Source organism: Gossypium arboreum, chromosome 11 (assembly GCF_025698485.1).
Source record: "Gossypium arboreum isolate Shixiya-1 chromosome 11, ASM2569848v2, whole genome shotgun sequence".
In the NCBI taxonomy this organism is placed as follows: domain Eukaryota; kingdom Viridiplantae; phylum Streptophyta; class Magnoliopsida; order Malvales; family Malvaceae; genus Gossypium; species Gossypium arboreum.
The window spans coordinates 131,431,381-131,448,511 of NC_069080.1; the positions used below are offsets into that span (position 1 = coordinate 131,431,381).

General features: G+C 33.2%; 1 protein-coding gene across 2 annotated transcripts; it reads right to left on the minus strand.

Moving 5' to 3' along the window:
* Positions 1-322: 322 nt before the first annotated feature.
* LOC108449902 (uncharacterized protein At4g15545) lies at positions 323-5,970 on the minus strand. Of its 2 annotated transcripts, XM_017747279.2 has the most exons (10): positions 5,503-5,970; positions 5,113-5,181; positions 4,260-4,313; positions 4,034-4,097; positions 3,785-3,859; positions 1,854-2,111; positions 1,697-1,742; positions 1,488-1,566; positions 1,267-1,399; positions 323-516 (listed from the first exon to the last, which is right to left on the minus strand). In XM_017747279.2, the coding sequence occupies exons 1-9, from the start codon at positions 5,848-5,850 to the stop codon at positions 1,307-1,309; spliced, it is 1,086 nt and encodes a 361-aa protein (XP_017602768.1). In that variant the 5' UTR covers positions 5,851-5,970; the 3' UTR covers positions 323-516; positions 1,267-1,306. The 2 variants fall into 2 exon arrangements, with proteins under 2 accessions (XP_017602768.1, XP_017602769.1); XM_017747280.2 differs by lacking the exon at positions 323-516 and having other exon boundaries at positions 1,107-1,399; positions 4,034-4,094.
* Between the last annotated feature and the right edge of the window lie 11,161 nt (positions 5,971-17,131).

Genomic DNA, 17,131 nt, shown 5'->3' on the forward strand with positions numbered 1-17,131 from the left:
TTGCATGTATATATACTGTATAATTTTTTTACCAAAATAACATATAATTTTTGAAGAAACTAAAACTTAGACTATAAATATGTATATATGAGAAAATATCTAAAACATCAATAAATCCGAAATGGTACACCGAAACATGCCAATGCTGATACATACCAATACCAAGACAAAAACGACGGTACTAACTACATTGGTATATATATAATCTATGTGATCAAATCAAAGAAATATTAATCATATAAGAAATTACCAAAAAAAAAAAAGTAAAAAACTAATAACCTTGTAATGGCAATTTAAACAAAAGAAAAAGGGACATAAAGAGTAGGCAAAAGCAGAGTAATTTATTTACACAAAAATCCCTGCTTGAATGGGAGGAGCTATATAGTCTCAAAGCCCAAAACCACATTAATTTGCTTGAAAAAGAAAAAGAAGCTGATGCTTTTATCTTTCATCTAATATTACATTATGGCAGCTCTTTTGATGTTTGGACAAATCCATCAACTAAAACCAAGCAACCTGCCAAATAGTGTTGAACCAACTTCATCAATTCCCTACACCAAATTCTACTATATAACCTAAATCACTCATCTTTCTCAGCTCTTCGTTTCTTTTTTTTCTTTCTAAGCATCGATATCGAATATAGATGATATGGAAAGCAAGGATGCTTATGTTTCCTATATGACTAGAAGAGAGTTTTGAATACTGAAAAGTGTGAGACATGGGTGTATATACTCTTTGAATTCAAGTAGTTTCAAACAAATTTAGCTCAATAGAAGTATAAAAACAAACTTAAACCAAAGCTCATTTGCTAAGTGTTGGCCACATGGTTCACTTCTACCCTGCTCAATTTCTATAACCATATATCAAATCAACGTTTCTACTGAATGATAATGTCAGATTTCGATGATTTGTTTAATATGCAAGTTCGCATTGCTTATAAACATTCAAAACATTTAAAACATTTGATCAGCTCTGTCTGTCTGGGATTTCATTCTATAGGCTCAGGGAAAAAAGAGCAAGACCTACATATTTAAGTAGAGGCAGCCATTTGTGATCATTTCCTAATTCAAATTAAAAAAGAAATGATAGCTTCCAAAATCACAAAGTAATAAAACTTCGTATATTTATTGAGCTTATGGCAAGGCTACAATGGTGCACCTCAAGAGAAGTGTTGTACTGAACCTTATGACTGACACTAGGGTAGCATATAGCCTATGTTACGAATAATACACAAACTGCACAGATGGTGTCTAGAACAAGACGTACCAGTAATGGAAAATTATCCCAAGAAGAGATAATTTAAGATCTAGTGAATGTTGCGATTTAGCAATCCCTGAAATGATAGGAACAGATCTTTGTTATCTGTCCCAAAAATCTCTTCTGCCTTCCTCAAAGTTTCCTGAAAAAAATATATAAATAGTTCGGTAAGCACAAAAAAGTTTGATAGTAAACAGGTGTAGAGTCTGATGAATGCAACGACTCATTACCGCTCTGGTTTGCTTTTGAGCATTCAGTTCCTTGATGTTAGCCAAAAAAGTACTAAATTGCTCATAGGAAAGTCGACTCCTGGAATACAAATATTTCAGATTAGCTTGTGAAGTCACGAACTCTTAAGGAGTCATCCTTCAATGAATCTATGCACTCTCCATAAACATAAGGAGAGATACACAGAGAGTAAAAGAAGAATAGAATTTACCTGGCCTGGCGAAAGAATTCCTTTCCATCAATTCGAGGGGTCCTTGCTAAACATATTTTAACATACAAGAAAAACTGGGTCAGATGGAAAGAGGAAAAGGTAGTTTCATACAAAAACAAAAGGAGTGGATTTATCAGAATAACAACACTTGTAAAACCTGGCAGTGAGCCCCTACGAGGAGGAGAGTTAGCTGCAGATGACTGCTGGCTTGATGGGTACCATGAGGAGAACGAAGTCCGCCCATCAGATTGAGACTTGGTAGGAGATGTTGCAGCAGAGGTTCTCTGAGGAGACCCAGCAGTAGAATAACCCCTAGGGGACCCATTTGTGGATATAACTTTTGGAGTTCCAGTAGGTGTCAGCCGTGGTGTGATATATGGAGTTATAGAAAATCTTTGTCCAGCATATCTTGAAGCTGTTAGGAAGATATCAGCTTAAACTCCATATGAAGATAAAGCTTTTTAAGAGTTGCATTCTTTCCCAGAACATTCCCAGTAACTAGTTAATGTACATCAAAACAAGTGAAGGAATGCATCCAAGGTAGTAAAACATACACAGCTATGTCTTGACCTATATAGATTCATGAAATATTATATTCAGAATTTAAAAGAACTTAGGAACCAATCATATATATCCCACAATCATATCATAGATGCTTTTAAACTTCCTTGAGGAGTGCACCAATCTCAAGATTATGTTTTGTAGTTACTGCTTCCCAATATAACATTCTAGATTGTGGATGTCCGCCATCCTCGATGATAGACCCCCTCAACCTAAGCTAGTCCTAAGTGATTAACCCTAGACTAAATCTTTTGAGGAAAAGTTATGTACTATACAATTATATAATATAGAACATTTTTTTTGCTCTTGCATGGAAACTTTGTAACTGTAATTCCTTCAGTTTCAGACAATGATAAACTACTAAACTCCACTAAAATACAAATATTGGACTTGGCAGCCAAATTTATTTTGTTTATTAAACTAAAAACAAACAGTCAATTTCTTTCAAAGAACGCATAAGACACCAAGTTTATCAAACAATAAGTTCACAGTTGTAAATTCTAATAAATGAAAGAGATGAAACAGACACGTCTGTCCTAGGATCAATCTCCAGAATCCAACTTCAGTAGGTTTAGTGGTAACCAACCAAAACTATGACTTGACCCCAAAATTTTACTTTAAAAAATGTAGGCCTTGAACATACAACAGATCCTAACTGGATCAATCAGAATCCATTTATCCAGATTGATCGTAGGGTAGCTCTATACATTAGGTTCACTACTCACTCATACTTTTCAGAAACATCTTGCTTTTTTATGTTTTGGATGATTTTCCAAACTAGTAAGTCCTTTTTTTACTTTTTTGGGAAGAAAATTGGTATTGCTATTTGCCTTATAACATCTATATATGTATAATCATACAATAGCATAAGAAATGGCTTGCTACAGTATTATTTGCCCAAAAGTACTCCACAAAATTGTCGAATAACTTAAACAGCCACATTTTGTTGTCAAATTATAAATCCACAACAATAACTTTTGTTAGATGTTTAAAAGCTTTAATTTCTCTGGCCAAGGTTTGGTTTCAAGTTATGATGACTATTTGATAAATATATCATATTGTTACTAAAAACTCATAATTATCAGCAAAAAGCTTTTCATGCAACACATTTAAATGCTTTATTTTTTGTGTTAAATAAAATAAGCATTGATAAAGTCAGTTCATTGTCGACTTCTAGCCATCAAACTAACTCATTTTTTATGTCAATTTTAGAAACTTAAAAGCAAGCCTAAAGTTTAAATCCAAAGGTTTTTCAAGTTTTTTTTCCTTTTCTGAGAATAAGTTAAGTCAATACAATATTTAAATATCAACAATCTAAAATGAAAAGTCACAACAGTTATTTACAGTAACTCAATCATTACTCATTAAAAAATGTGCCAATATATCCGTTTTGTTTTTTATCTCGAATTTTATAAAGGGTGTGAATACCTTTCCAGCATTGATGCTGATTTATAAGCTCCTCAAATATGTAGGCATAAAAGTACTCAAAACAAAACAAAAGAACGGGAAAGAAATTTGTCCAATTACCTTCATCAGTTGTGCTTCCCAAGTCCGTCGAACCATTGGAAGAACGAAGCGACATGTAGTCACTCGCCCCATCATCTGTGGGAACATATATAGCGTTGATCAGAATACTGGCAACAAGATAGAAGCAGATAGAGGGAAAAAAGGAGGTGGAGATAGGTTATCGTTGAACCTCTGAAGTGAGATATTATAAATGAATAAGTTGGCAAATACAGAACAAAAAAAGAACAAAAAGCGAAGCTTAAATGATACCCTTGTCCGGATAGGCTTTAGGGACTGACTGGTCACAGGTCCCAATATCAACAGTTTCAGCCTGCTATTAAAACAGGATTGGAAATAAGGTTAACCCAAATTGGTTTCTTCAAGCACTGAACAAAGAAACTAAAAATATAAGGGCAGAAAAAGAAACCAAAATTTCATAATAAACAACAGAAATAATGAAATATACTCGGAAAAAAAATAAATGCAGAGATCTTACAGATGAATTATCATCACTCAGCGATTGCATCAATTGCCGCTTAAAAGTCTCCAACTGTCAAATATTAGAATATCAAGCTTATTCTTCATATTTCAAGGTAGAATACAAATGAATGTAATATGATGATGTGCCAGAAAGTATAAATTAGAAAAGAAAAGACAAAAAAAGGAGAAACAAACAAATAAAGATAATAATGAACAAGCATGAATGTAAAAGAAAATATTAAAAAGCAGGAAAATACGATGTGATTTCTTCTACAAAAGTGAGATGTCCATGAAAGCATTCAAATTGGCAATGAGAATAGCTACTAGAAAGAAGGTTAAAAATGCTGAGATCAGGTTGAACATGCTAAAGAGGAAATAATCTTTTTCTAGAAATAGTTTTGTATAGTACACCAGAAAACGTTAAAAATGGCAGGACACTTCATGTCTGAAGCTTTAAGGAATTCAGCGACCCAAGCATGGTAATTCATTTATAAATGAATTTTATTTAATTATTATAAAATAATTTTTTTATCTGGATCAAAACAAAAGCTTAAGCTACTTTTATCAGCAAATTATTTTGTTAGAAGCAATTCAAACCAACAAATTTAACAGCATTTGTTTCTTAATCAGAGGTACTTTGGTTCACTATAGCTCCTTTTTTTGTTCTCTGTTCAATGTTCACTATAGCTCCATCTGGGAAGCTCAAAGTTGTTAAAGCCATTAAATAATATGAACCTAATGAAGTTATCCACTCACCATATTTCCATAATAAGTAAAACTTCAACATATAAACTCATATCCAGAAAATAAATAAAACTAAACTTGCACAGGTGAATTGAGTGAAAATAATATTAGAATTTCAATCTCACCTTAGATAAATCACGGCTAAGTTTCTTTGCAGTCATTGCCAATGAATCACGCTCCTTTGCAAGCTTCATCTTTAATTAAAAACAAAACAAAGTTATCAAAATCATGAAGAATAAACCCCCCAAATATTTAAATAAATACCCACAAAAATAGTCAGCAACATTAGAAATTCAGAAACAAATTTATAAGAAAAAGTCTCTTAAAATAACCAGAATTTCTACTAAACTATGTTTTATTTTTCCGAAGAGATAACAGTATATATAGTAATAAAGGGAACGGGAGAAAGGCACAAAATACCAAGCTAATCATTTTCAGGAAAATAAAAGAAAGAAACACAAAAAAAAAAATCAGAGTAAATTTTAGGAAATTAAGAAAAGAAAAAAAAAGCGTACATTTTCGTCAAAAACAAGCTTTAATCGAGATTCGGCCTCATGATTCGCTTGCTGCAATCTTGATACTTTCTCTTCCAATTCGTAAATCATACGATCCTTTTCGAAAATCTTTGCTCTCATCCTCCCAATCTCCGTTTCCATCTTCGATACTCTCGAGGCGATAGCCATCGACGTTATCTTACGTGCCAGATCCAATTGCTCGTAAGGATCCGTCGGTATCACCGCCAGAATCTCTTCCGAGAGATCAAACTCCATGCCTCCTACTCCGGCACCAGCGCCGCCCCCCTGAGACATCGTAGATGGTGTCTCTTCTTCCGTCGCTTTACTTCGTTGGGAAAAGGAAAACATTTAAAATAGGAAGTAAATAAAAATAAATAAATAATTCTTTTCGTTGGTTGGTGGACTTTGGACTTAATTTGCGGGACATTTGTCCGAATTTTTTTAAATTTTTCGAGGGTTTTCCCTCCAAACCCAATTACGATAAATTTTAGGGTTTAATTTTAAGAGTGGGCCGCAGTTCGGGTCGGAACCTGATCCGAAATTTTTGTGTTATTTTCAAAAATAATTTTTATTTAATATTTATATATATTATAATTAAATTTAAATAAAACTGGTTTTATTATTAAAAATTAGTTAGAATATGCTGATTGAATTTTTTACCTAAACTATTTATTTTATATAAAAATTTATTAAATATATATGATTATTTAAAATTTATATATACATTTAAACTACAATAAAAATGTTATGTATATAATTATATTAAATTAAATTTCATATACTAAATTAAATATTTGTTTAAATTTTTATATAATTTTACATTTTAACCCTAATAATAATAACAAAATAATAATTATTTTCTTTATATATTATATAAATATTTTAAAATATATATTGATAAAAAGTTATTTATGGAATCGAATTGATGGAAGTGACCATTAGCCACACAAACCGAATTTTGTATCATGACATCATGGGAATCATAATAAAGTGAAGATGCTTTCCCCGGTCAAACAAATGCAAAATCCGTTTTCATATTTTTTTTGTATTATTTGAAAATCTTTAATACAGATGACATTCACACATGACAATAAGAGTCTCGTATCATTATTGGCCGATACATAACATTTTGCTTCTGAATTAGTATCAAGTAATATATATATATATATATATATATATAGTCAAAATTTTGTTATTGTTTTAATCGTTTTAATATGTTTCGGCTCGTTTCAATTAATTTCAGTTAGGGATGAGCGTTCGATCAAATGAAATTAAATCGGGTAAAAAAATTGAGTTAGTAGAGTTGGTGAGTCTTATTTTATCATCGATTCGAAATTTTTTTGAATAAAAATATAGTGAAATGACATTTAAGTCAAGTTGAATAGAATAAAATTGCTGAGTTAAATTAAAAATTGAGCATGTCAAATTAAAATCTTGTTATGCTATCACTAGTTCATGTTATAGCACATAAAATTAAAATCATATATAGTTCAAAACTTTTTCAAAGCAAAATAAAATATTTTACTATGATACACTTGAATAATTATTTAATTTATTTAGGCACAAAATTATTATTTTAGAAAAATTTTAACTTACTTTATATATTACTTAAAAAATAATTTTGTATAGTTTTTAAAAATATAAATTTTGGAAATTTTATAAATATTTTAAATTTTAAAAATATTTTGAATTTTTGGTAATTTTGTTGAGAGAGAGATTATTTTACTCGTTTGCAAAATTGTCAAGGACTAAATGGGTATTTACACTAATTTATTATTTGAGTTATTCGAATTGTAAAATTTAACTTGACTCAAACTTGAAACCTAAATTACTTATTCGAGTTGACTTGAAAAATCGAATAACTCAAATTCATATTTTTTATTTTTTAAATTTGATCAAGTTTTGCTCACCCTAATTTTGACTTGTACTATCTGCATACCGCTTGTATCAATTGGTACAAATTTTTATATCTTAAATCAGCTTTTATTTTATTATAATTACATTTAAAATTAAATTGTAATTGTTAAATTAAATTATTGAATATTATTTAATAATTTTAAAACTTATATTTAAATATAAATATACTTATATGGATGTATTTGAGATCTACATATAATATAAAATTTATAATTTATTTATATAAAAATATATAATTTATTAATAAACTAAAAATTAGACAATAAAAATATATATATGAAAAATATTTAAATGCATAAAGAACTAAAAATTAGATTATAAATATACATAAGTGAAAATTATTTAAAAACATTAATTAAGTTAGATACTGGAACGTACCAATATCAAGACAAAAATCACACATCCACTAATCTGATACTAACTATCTCAATCTCGACATATTTTTTTAAAGTTTAAATTTAGTACAAACAAAGTATAAATAGTACATTCAAACAATTACACATGGTAGCAACGAATGGTGAGTCTCAAACCTGAAAATTCATAAGGAGTGAATTTAAAGAGGTAGTTAGAGGGCTTGCCCCTCCCTCCAAAATGAAAAATTGACAATTTAATCTATTTATAAATAATTAATTATAAATTAATAAATAATAAAATTATACTTTGACTCCAAAATAAAAAAATATTTTAATTATGATAAAATTATATATCAATAAATGATAAAATTATATTTTAACCTCTTATAAATTTATAATTTAATTTCGATCACTGAAAAAATTTAAATTCGCTTTTGATACTCAAAATAAAAATAAAAACTTTATTTTTATTAATTATGCCAAAACTTCATTAGTGTAGTGTATTTAAATATAATCAAAGAACATGAAAATGAATGCAGACGAAAAGGCAATTAATTGCCATAATTATTACATCTAAAGCATGGAATACTATGAGATTTTACATCTTATATTTCTCTCAAAACATGAAAAAAAATGTGAATTTGAGTCTAACTGCAATTTTAGACCAATCACCTTACCTGGCAATTTTATCCGGTTGAAATTTTAAAATTAAAATTTAATTGTTAATAGGAGATTTTGAAAAAAATTATTTCATAGTCATGTAATTAAAAATAATGTTGTCATTAATTTGAATTTAATAAATAAAAATTAATAATATTAATAATTGGACTCAAAATTTTAAATCTGAAAAGTAAATAGATTAAATTTTGAAAATACAAATATTTTACATTTGTTATAACTTTTAAAATTTTTAATTTTTTAATTTTTAAAAAGATTTTTATTTTTTATTTTTAAAATTAAAAAATTAATTTATTTATGATGCATATACCTTAGTAAACTTTAACTTTTCCATTTATTTTGGAGTGATTTGATAAATAACACAAATTTAAGAAATAAAAGAGGCAAAAAAATAAATAGAGGGTTAAAATGACTTTTTTGTAAAGTTGAATGGCCAAACAAGTCATTATGCCCTTAAAAATATAATCAGAGACCACGAAAATAGATTTATTCATGGATCAGGTTACTAGTCCATGCTCGAAGGCCGGCTTGAAATTTGGGAGGGTTCGAGTAAAAACATTAGGATCGAAAAATGGGCTTGACTGCTTGAGTAAAAAATTAGACCCATTTTTCTAATTTGTATTTGTAGCGACGTAAAAATTTCTCTTTTTCGGTCGCTAGTTGAGACGATTATTTGAAAATTTGAAAATGAAATTTCGGTTTTAAAAAGAAAAGTAGTCGCCACCTATTTTTTTCTAGGTATGATCGGACACCTAATAAATCATCTTTTTTACAAGAAAATTTATTTTTTAAACAAAAAGAAGGCCGAGTTTAGGTCTACGTCAAAAGCCAGAGAAAAAATAGGGTTCGGGAGTCTGTTACGCACGAGGAAGGTATTAACACCCTCACGACGCCCAAAATTGGTATCTCGTTAGACGTGTGTTGTCTTAAATTTCAAAAAATGCGAGTTCAATTTAATATTCAATCATGATCCGATTAAAAAATGAGAATTTTTAGTTTTTGATTTTTTTTAGAAGGGTATCCCATTTTTAACACGAGCCAACAAATTTCACCCAACATAGTGATGAAATCGATGACTTAATGTTAAGTCGGTTCATTGCCTTATTTATTGAAATTAATAAAAAAATGAATAAAAATCTTTAAAGTAGTGAACAGCAAAATGATCTAAAATGGGCGGAAACAAAAAATAAAAGAGTTAAAAATACATCAAGGCAAATAATAAATATGACAACAATATTAAAAACAATGACAATATATTCGATATTAAACGTGATAATAATAGTATTAAACACGAAATAGAGACGAACATATATATAAACATATAATAATAATAAGTGAAGTGACGTAAACATAATATTAAAAATACTAATAGTGCTATATATATATATTAAAGTATATACGTAATAATAGGAATGAAAAGTGTATACATAATAATACTAAATACATATATACATAATATATATAAAATGAACATATACAATATATTAGAAATACTAATAACATAAAATATATATATTAATAATACTACATAGATATGTACATATACATTATAATAAAATACATAATAACATTAAAGTATGTACATAAAATAGTATTAAAATACATACATAATATAGTTATTGAAATATATATATACATATTAGAAATAATAAGAATGTTAAAAACAACTATTAATAATATTACATAAATATACATATATATATATATATATATTAAAAAACATAATAATATTAAAAATACGTACATAATATATATATATATACACATATAATATAGTTATTAAAAAATACATACAATATATAGTATTAAGAATATACACAATATATATGGTATTAAAAATATAGTATTAAAAAACATAATATATACATATAAGTATTGATTAAAAATAATAATACTAATAATAGTAATAGTAAAATACTAATAAATAATAGATATAGTAATAATAAGAACGTATAAACGACAATATGTACAGGGGAAAATAAAAATAATAAAAGAAAATTAGTAACGCTATATATACGTTGTAACGCCCCAATTTTTGGGAATTCTGTGAATGTTGGCATAGGTTTAATTATGTTTGTGGGCCTCTAGAAGGCCCAAGCTTAAGATAGAACCCGTAATTTTAGTTAATTTTGTTCCATAAGAAAAGGGAGTGAAATTATGAAATAGGACTTATGTGAAAATGTTTGAAAATGCTATAGGCTAAATTGAGGTGGTCAAATAAATAGGAGTACAAAATAGGAGGATTTGCATGACAAACCTCCCATTTTACATAAAGTGGCTAGCCATCATGTTGTTGTAGACAATATGAGTACTTGATATCCATAATTTATGGTACAAATTGATACAAATTGATAATGGGTTAGGTAAATATTCCATGATAATGGATTAGGTAAATATTCCATGATAATGGGTTAGGTAAATGTTTCATGATAATGGTTTAGGTAAATGTTTCATGATAAGAAATTTATGTCTTTTGTATTAAAGAATTAAATGGATGAAATATGAAGTTTTATTAAAAGAAAAAGGGGTGAAAAGAACAAAGTTTTGTCCATCTTTGTTCATCATAGCCTAAAGTTAGAGAAGAGAAAGGAGAGGAGAAAGCTCTTGAGTATTCGGTCATTAGGAGGAGGAAAATTGAAGGTAAGTTCTTGGTACCTTGTTTCTATTTTGAGGCTCATGAGTTCTTCTTGATTCTACCTTAACTCTTGAAGTATATTTTGATTTTAGTTGTCTTAAAATGAAGGAAATAGTTGTTGTTTCATGTTCTTTTGATGAAAAATAGAAGATAGGTAAAGTTGAGCCAAACAAATGAGCATGCATGTGCCTTAGATGTTAAAGGAAAAATCAGCTAACACGTTGTGCTTTAAAATGATGAAATGGAGATTATACTTAAGTAAAATCATAGATATGTGATGATTGATTGGTGATATACATGTTTAAATAACATGCATGCAAGGTATGTGTGAAAGAGTGATTTGGTAATAAATCTGCTTGGGACAGCAGCAGTAACGTGACTTTGGAAAATCACCATAAATTGTGGGAGATGAATTAGAAGCTGAATAAATTATGTAATTAAATATTTTGAGTCTAGTTTCTAATGAAATAAACGAGATCATATTTTGAATTCTGTACAATGAGAAATTTGATTTGTAATGAAGAGTGGTCAGATTAGTCAAACAGTGAAACATGGGAAACTTTAAGAAAAATCTGGTATTGATTGGCCATACCAAAATTCTGAAAATTTTATGGATAAAAGATATATGAGTCTATTTTCAGGAAAATTAACGGAACATGATTTGGAGTTTCGTAGCTTCAGTTATAAATGATTTAGTGACTGTTGCTCAGGAAGACAGCTTGCAGTGAAATTATGATTATGTGGTAAACATTGACAAAAATTTGTTAATGAGTTGCTTATTAATTTCTTATAAGCTCACTATGATCTGTAGGTGTGGTTGGCCGAATATTGTAAGGGGTTAATATGTAGTTTGTATTTGAATAGTTAGATTAACGTGTTAGTAATCCAATTGTAGGCGATTCATGTGTGGATCTCGTCAACATATCGTCGCAAATGTGTGTAACTAACACCTCTTTCTTAGTCTGGATCGGCAAAAGTCGAAAAGCCAAAATGCCGAAAACCGGTATTTTGTAGATTTGCGAGTGTGCGAATGCTTGTGAGGTAAATCGATTAATGTTTTTGGTAAGCTGCAAAATTTGGACTGTAAAGTGCATGATTTACGTGCCTCGATATTTTTGGGCTTAATGGGCCAAAATTGGAATGATGGGCCAACGGCCCAATTCGTAAGAACCCTCGATGCGTGATTCTGTAGTACGTGAAAGGTAGGAATATGCATGAAAAACCCTAAAATAGATAAATTATGAAATACCTTTAAAAGTGAAAAATTTACGTTTCACCCCTAGGAGATAAATTACCAAATACCGCTAGGTTAAATTGACCTAAATGCATGTTTGATTGTTGTTATTTATTGCATGCCATGTTGTTATTATCTGATGCATGGACCGGGATATTGACGGAGGAAGTACTGAAAGTGGCTTGTCCACGTCTTGGAGGCTTTGCCTCAATTTATCGTTAACCGAGCAAAGAAGGCCGCAATCTGTGGAGTGTTGGGGGGTGGGTTGAGCTATTCCCACATGGAGTGTATGGCTGGTACGGGTGGAGTGTAGTGGTTGGTGGGTTGAGTAGTCTCCCAAATGGGCTTGCATATGTTATTGATGTTGCATGTATTTTGAAATGGGCCTATGGGCCATCTTGTTATCTGAATAAGGGCTAAGGCTCGGTTTATTGTAATCTGAAAGGGCTCTAGCCCAAGACCATCGTTACCCAAATGGGCTTGCATATGTTTACCGATGTTGCATGTATTTTGAAATGGGCCTATGGGCCATCATCATTATCTGAATAAGGGCTAAGGCCCGTTTATTGTAATTTGAAAAGGGCTCGCCCAAGACCACTGTTGTTCTGAATAGGCTTAGGCCCAATGGGCTTGAGTGACTTGGACTTTGAATGGGTTTTCCTTACACACCGAGTTTCCCCAAACTCACCCTTTTATTTTCATCCACGCAGAAATCCCCAACCATAGTGGGCTTGGAGCTATGAGGGAATTCGAGTGGCCACCCGCTCGAAAGTTTGATTTTCTTCCGTGAACTGGACATCCTTTTAATTACGTTTGAGGTTTTGGGCTTTTAAATGTAATAAGGTCGCTTATTTATTTTTGATGGTTTTAATATGTATTACTAAGATAGGTAATACTTATTTTAACTGTTGAAATTAGATAGCTTTAGGGCGCGTTTTCAAAAACAACAGTTGATTTCAAAATAACACGACAACAAGCAAAGCTTCCGCAATGAAAGTATTTTCCAAAATTAATCACTTTTCCTAAAAATGACTTAATCAAATCGGTTTCCTAGAAATATCCATGACGTTAAGGTGTGGCAATGGCGATATGCATATCTAGGATTGGATCCGAAGGGAGGTTGGTACTTAAGCAGTCCGATGGACTCACCACCTCTTTTCCGGTTTCCTACCTGGTGCACAGCTTCCATTCACTTTAACCCTTAATGAATTAATCTTTTGAACATCAAGTACGAATTTCTAGACTTAGAATGGAAATTTGTTTTTTACGTTTTTGATGTGGCATGCCGGATCCGGCCATAACTTCTGGGCCGGGTTTGGGGTGCTACATTTAGTGGTATCAGAGCCTAGGTTACAACAACTCGGCTGTGGATCGGGTCCAAAAAGGGTTTTCAAAACTTTATGCCAAAAAAAAAAGAAGGTATTTTTGGAAAAATCTGACTTTTGAAAATTTCCTATTTAAAGGAGATAATCTCCAAACTTGTTTTTTTTAAAACAAATGTTTGGAAAATGGATTTCAAAAAGTCTAAATCTTTTGAGTTTATCTGAAAACTGATGAGGTGGCACATCAATCCCCGCACCAAGGTGTAAGTACTATTCATTTTATATATTGAATCGCATCAGTAGTTAGTACTAAACCTTAGAGATAGTACTATAGATAATATAGCGTAAAGGCTACAAAACCGAGGCCTAGGGTAAACTAAGCCCTAGGAAACCGAGACAAGAGCTAAATTATGGTTACGTGAGAACAACCCTGAAACCTTATCTGTTCATAAGATATTCTATAATAAACAGTGGAAACAGTAAACTAACTGCATAAAATTCGTAATCAGATAAATCGATATGAGTACGAGAGCTACTCAGGGAAGAGGCCGTGGTCGAGGCCGTGGTCGAGACCGAGGTAGTACTCAAGCAGGATCTTCGTCTTCTGAACACATACCCGCTGGAGTAGCACGACCACCACCGGTGGATGAGAATGGGCCGTATGATCGGGCGCGGGGATGGCGCTCGTCCCGTGCCATGTTAAGAGTTTTGGAAAGAGTGGTGGAGCTAATATCGGCCCATGAATAGGGGTCCATTTCGAGCGACTCGAACCAACGGAGCGGAAGTTTTAGGGGTGTATCTAGAGTAGCCCCAAATGTGGTCGAATCTTGGTGGAAGCCACGGAGCGGATTATGGATGACTTGGACCGCCAAGAGAGCAAAAGTTAAAAGGAGCAGATCCTTACTACGGGATGAGGCGACGGTGGTGGATCATTGTGAGAGGGTACCCCACCGTGAGAGGGTAACACAGGAGTTATTTAAGCGATCCTTCAAGGCGAAGTATGTCGGAGCTAGCTATGTGGATCTTGTGAAGGAAGGAATTCTGAACTGACCCAGGATGGTAAGACCGTTCTTGAATATGAGGCGAGTTTACGCGATTGAGCCAGTATGCTAATGGTATTGTCTCTACCGAATCTGAGCGCATTAATCCGCTTTGAGGATGGCCTCGTGGATGAGCTAAGGGTGCTCATAGCTCCGCAAAGAGAGCGCGGTTTTATTGCATTGATAGAAAAGGCTAAGATAGTCAAGAGGTGAAGCAAGTGAACGAGGGAACCGTGATGAGGATCAAAATCGATTCGGAGAGATGTTGAACCAACCTGTGTCGCAAACCGGAATGTTAAGAGAGCTAGGATGGAAGAACCAGTTCGGCGGTTCCGGTGAATCTTGTTAGACCACAAGCTTGTAGAGATTGTGGTAGAATACATCTGGGGAATGTTGGAAACGTTCGGGCTTGTCTTCGTTGTGGATCAAAGGAACATAAGATCGTGGATTGTCCTAAGAGGCCACCGAGCTCAAGTGGTTGAACAAAGGGTCAGGCAACCCGCGTAAAGCAATGCGAGGTGGACCGTCGCCGTTGAGAGGTCATGGTCGAGGTCGCGGTGGCAATGGCCATGGACGTGGGGCACCGCAAGGGTACTATTAACACCGAGGCTCGTCACCCGACTTTGGTATATCTTTGCTCGTCGCCGTGAGGAGGGTGACGACCGACGTCATAATCGGTACGTTTTTATTTTTAGCATGCCGTATATCGTCTTGGTGGATGTTGGATCTACTCATTCCTATGTTGCATGTGCCATATCTGGTCGTTGGGTGTGCACTCTGAGGAGATTGTGAGTGGGGTATCTGTACTAAGTCCTTTGGGTCACTTTGGTTAGGGTAGACAAAGCGTATAGGGATGTACCTTAGAAACTCAAGGTAAGATTTTCCCTGGAGATCTGATGGAGTTACCGTTCGGAGAGTTTGATCTTATTTTGGGAATGGACTGGCTTGTTAAGCATAACGCGACTCTGGATTGTGCCGCTAAACGAATGGTGTTAAGGACCACAAAGGATGAGGAAGTTATGGTGATAGGTGAGCGAAGGGATTATTTGTCCAATGTGGTGTCGACATTAAGAGCCGAAAAGTGGATTCGAAAAGGTTGTGAGGTCTATTTGGCAATTGTAAGTCAGTCAGAAGAGGAGGGACTAACAGTGGAGGTTAGGACCGTAAAGGAGTTCCAAGATGTTTTTCCGGAGGAGCTTCCAGGATTACCTCCAAACCGAGAAGTTGAGTTTGGAATAGATTTGTTGTCTGGAACGGCGCCTGTGTCCATCGCACCGTATAGAATGGCACCGAAGGAGTTAGTGGAGTTAAAGGCTCAAATTCAAGAGTTGTTGGATAGGGGCTTCATTAGGCCAAGCGTATCTCCATGGGGAGCACCGGTGCTATTTGTGAAGAAAAAGGACGAGACAATGCGCATGTGCATCGATTACCGCCAGTTGAACAAATTGACGATAAAGAACAAATACCCTCTGCCAAGGATTGATGATTTATTTGACCAACTTAGAGGAGCTTCGGTATTTTCCAAGATTGACCTTCGATCCGGATACCATCGCTTAAGGGTAAAGGAAGTGGATATTCATAAGACAAAGATTCGTGACTCGATATGGTCATTACGAAGTTTCGTTATGCCGCTTGGGTTGACGAACGCACTTTGCCGCTTTCATGGATCTAATGAATCGAGTGTTCCAACCTTACTTGGACCGATTCGTGGTTGTTTTCATCGATGATATTCGTATACTCGAAACCGAGGAGAAACATGAGGAGCATCTACGTATTGTCTTTGCAAGTCTTTGAGAGAAGGAACCGTATGCAAAGTTTAGTAAGTGTGAATTCGGTTGCGAAAAGTGGCTTTTCTAGGTCATGTGGTTTCTTTGAAGGAATTAGAGTGGATCCTCGAAAAATTGAGGCGCTTCGGGATGGAAGCCACCAAAATCGATGATCGGAAATTCGGAGTTTTCGGGTTTGGCGGGCTATTACCGAAGGTTTGTAGAAGGATTTTCTCGATTGTCGCACCATTGACGAAATCATAAGGAAAGGGTAGCATTTGTCTGGACCGAGAGTCAACAAAAAGCTTTTGACCATTTGAAAAGGTATTGATGAAGCACCGGTGTTGATTCAACCGAGTCTGGAAGGACTTCACCGTGTACAGCTGATCGTCACATGTGGGGTTAGGATGTGTCTTGATGCAAGAGGGTAAGGTGGTCGCTATGCTTCCCGACGACTTAAGTCTCATGAAGTGAACTACCCTACGCACGACTTAGAGCTAGCAATGGTGATCTTCGCGTTGAAAATCTGGAGACATTATTTATATGGAGAAAAGTGTATCATATACACGCACCATAAGAGCCTAAAGTATCTGTTAACTCGAAGGAGTTAAACCTTAGGTAACGAAGATGGGTAGAGTTGCTTAAGGATTACGACGTTCGATTGAGTACCACCTGTAAGGCTAA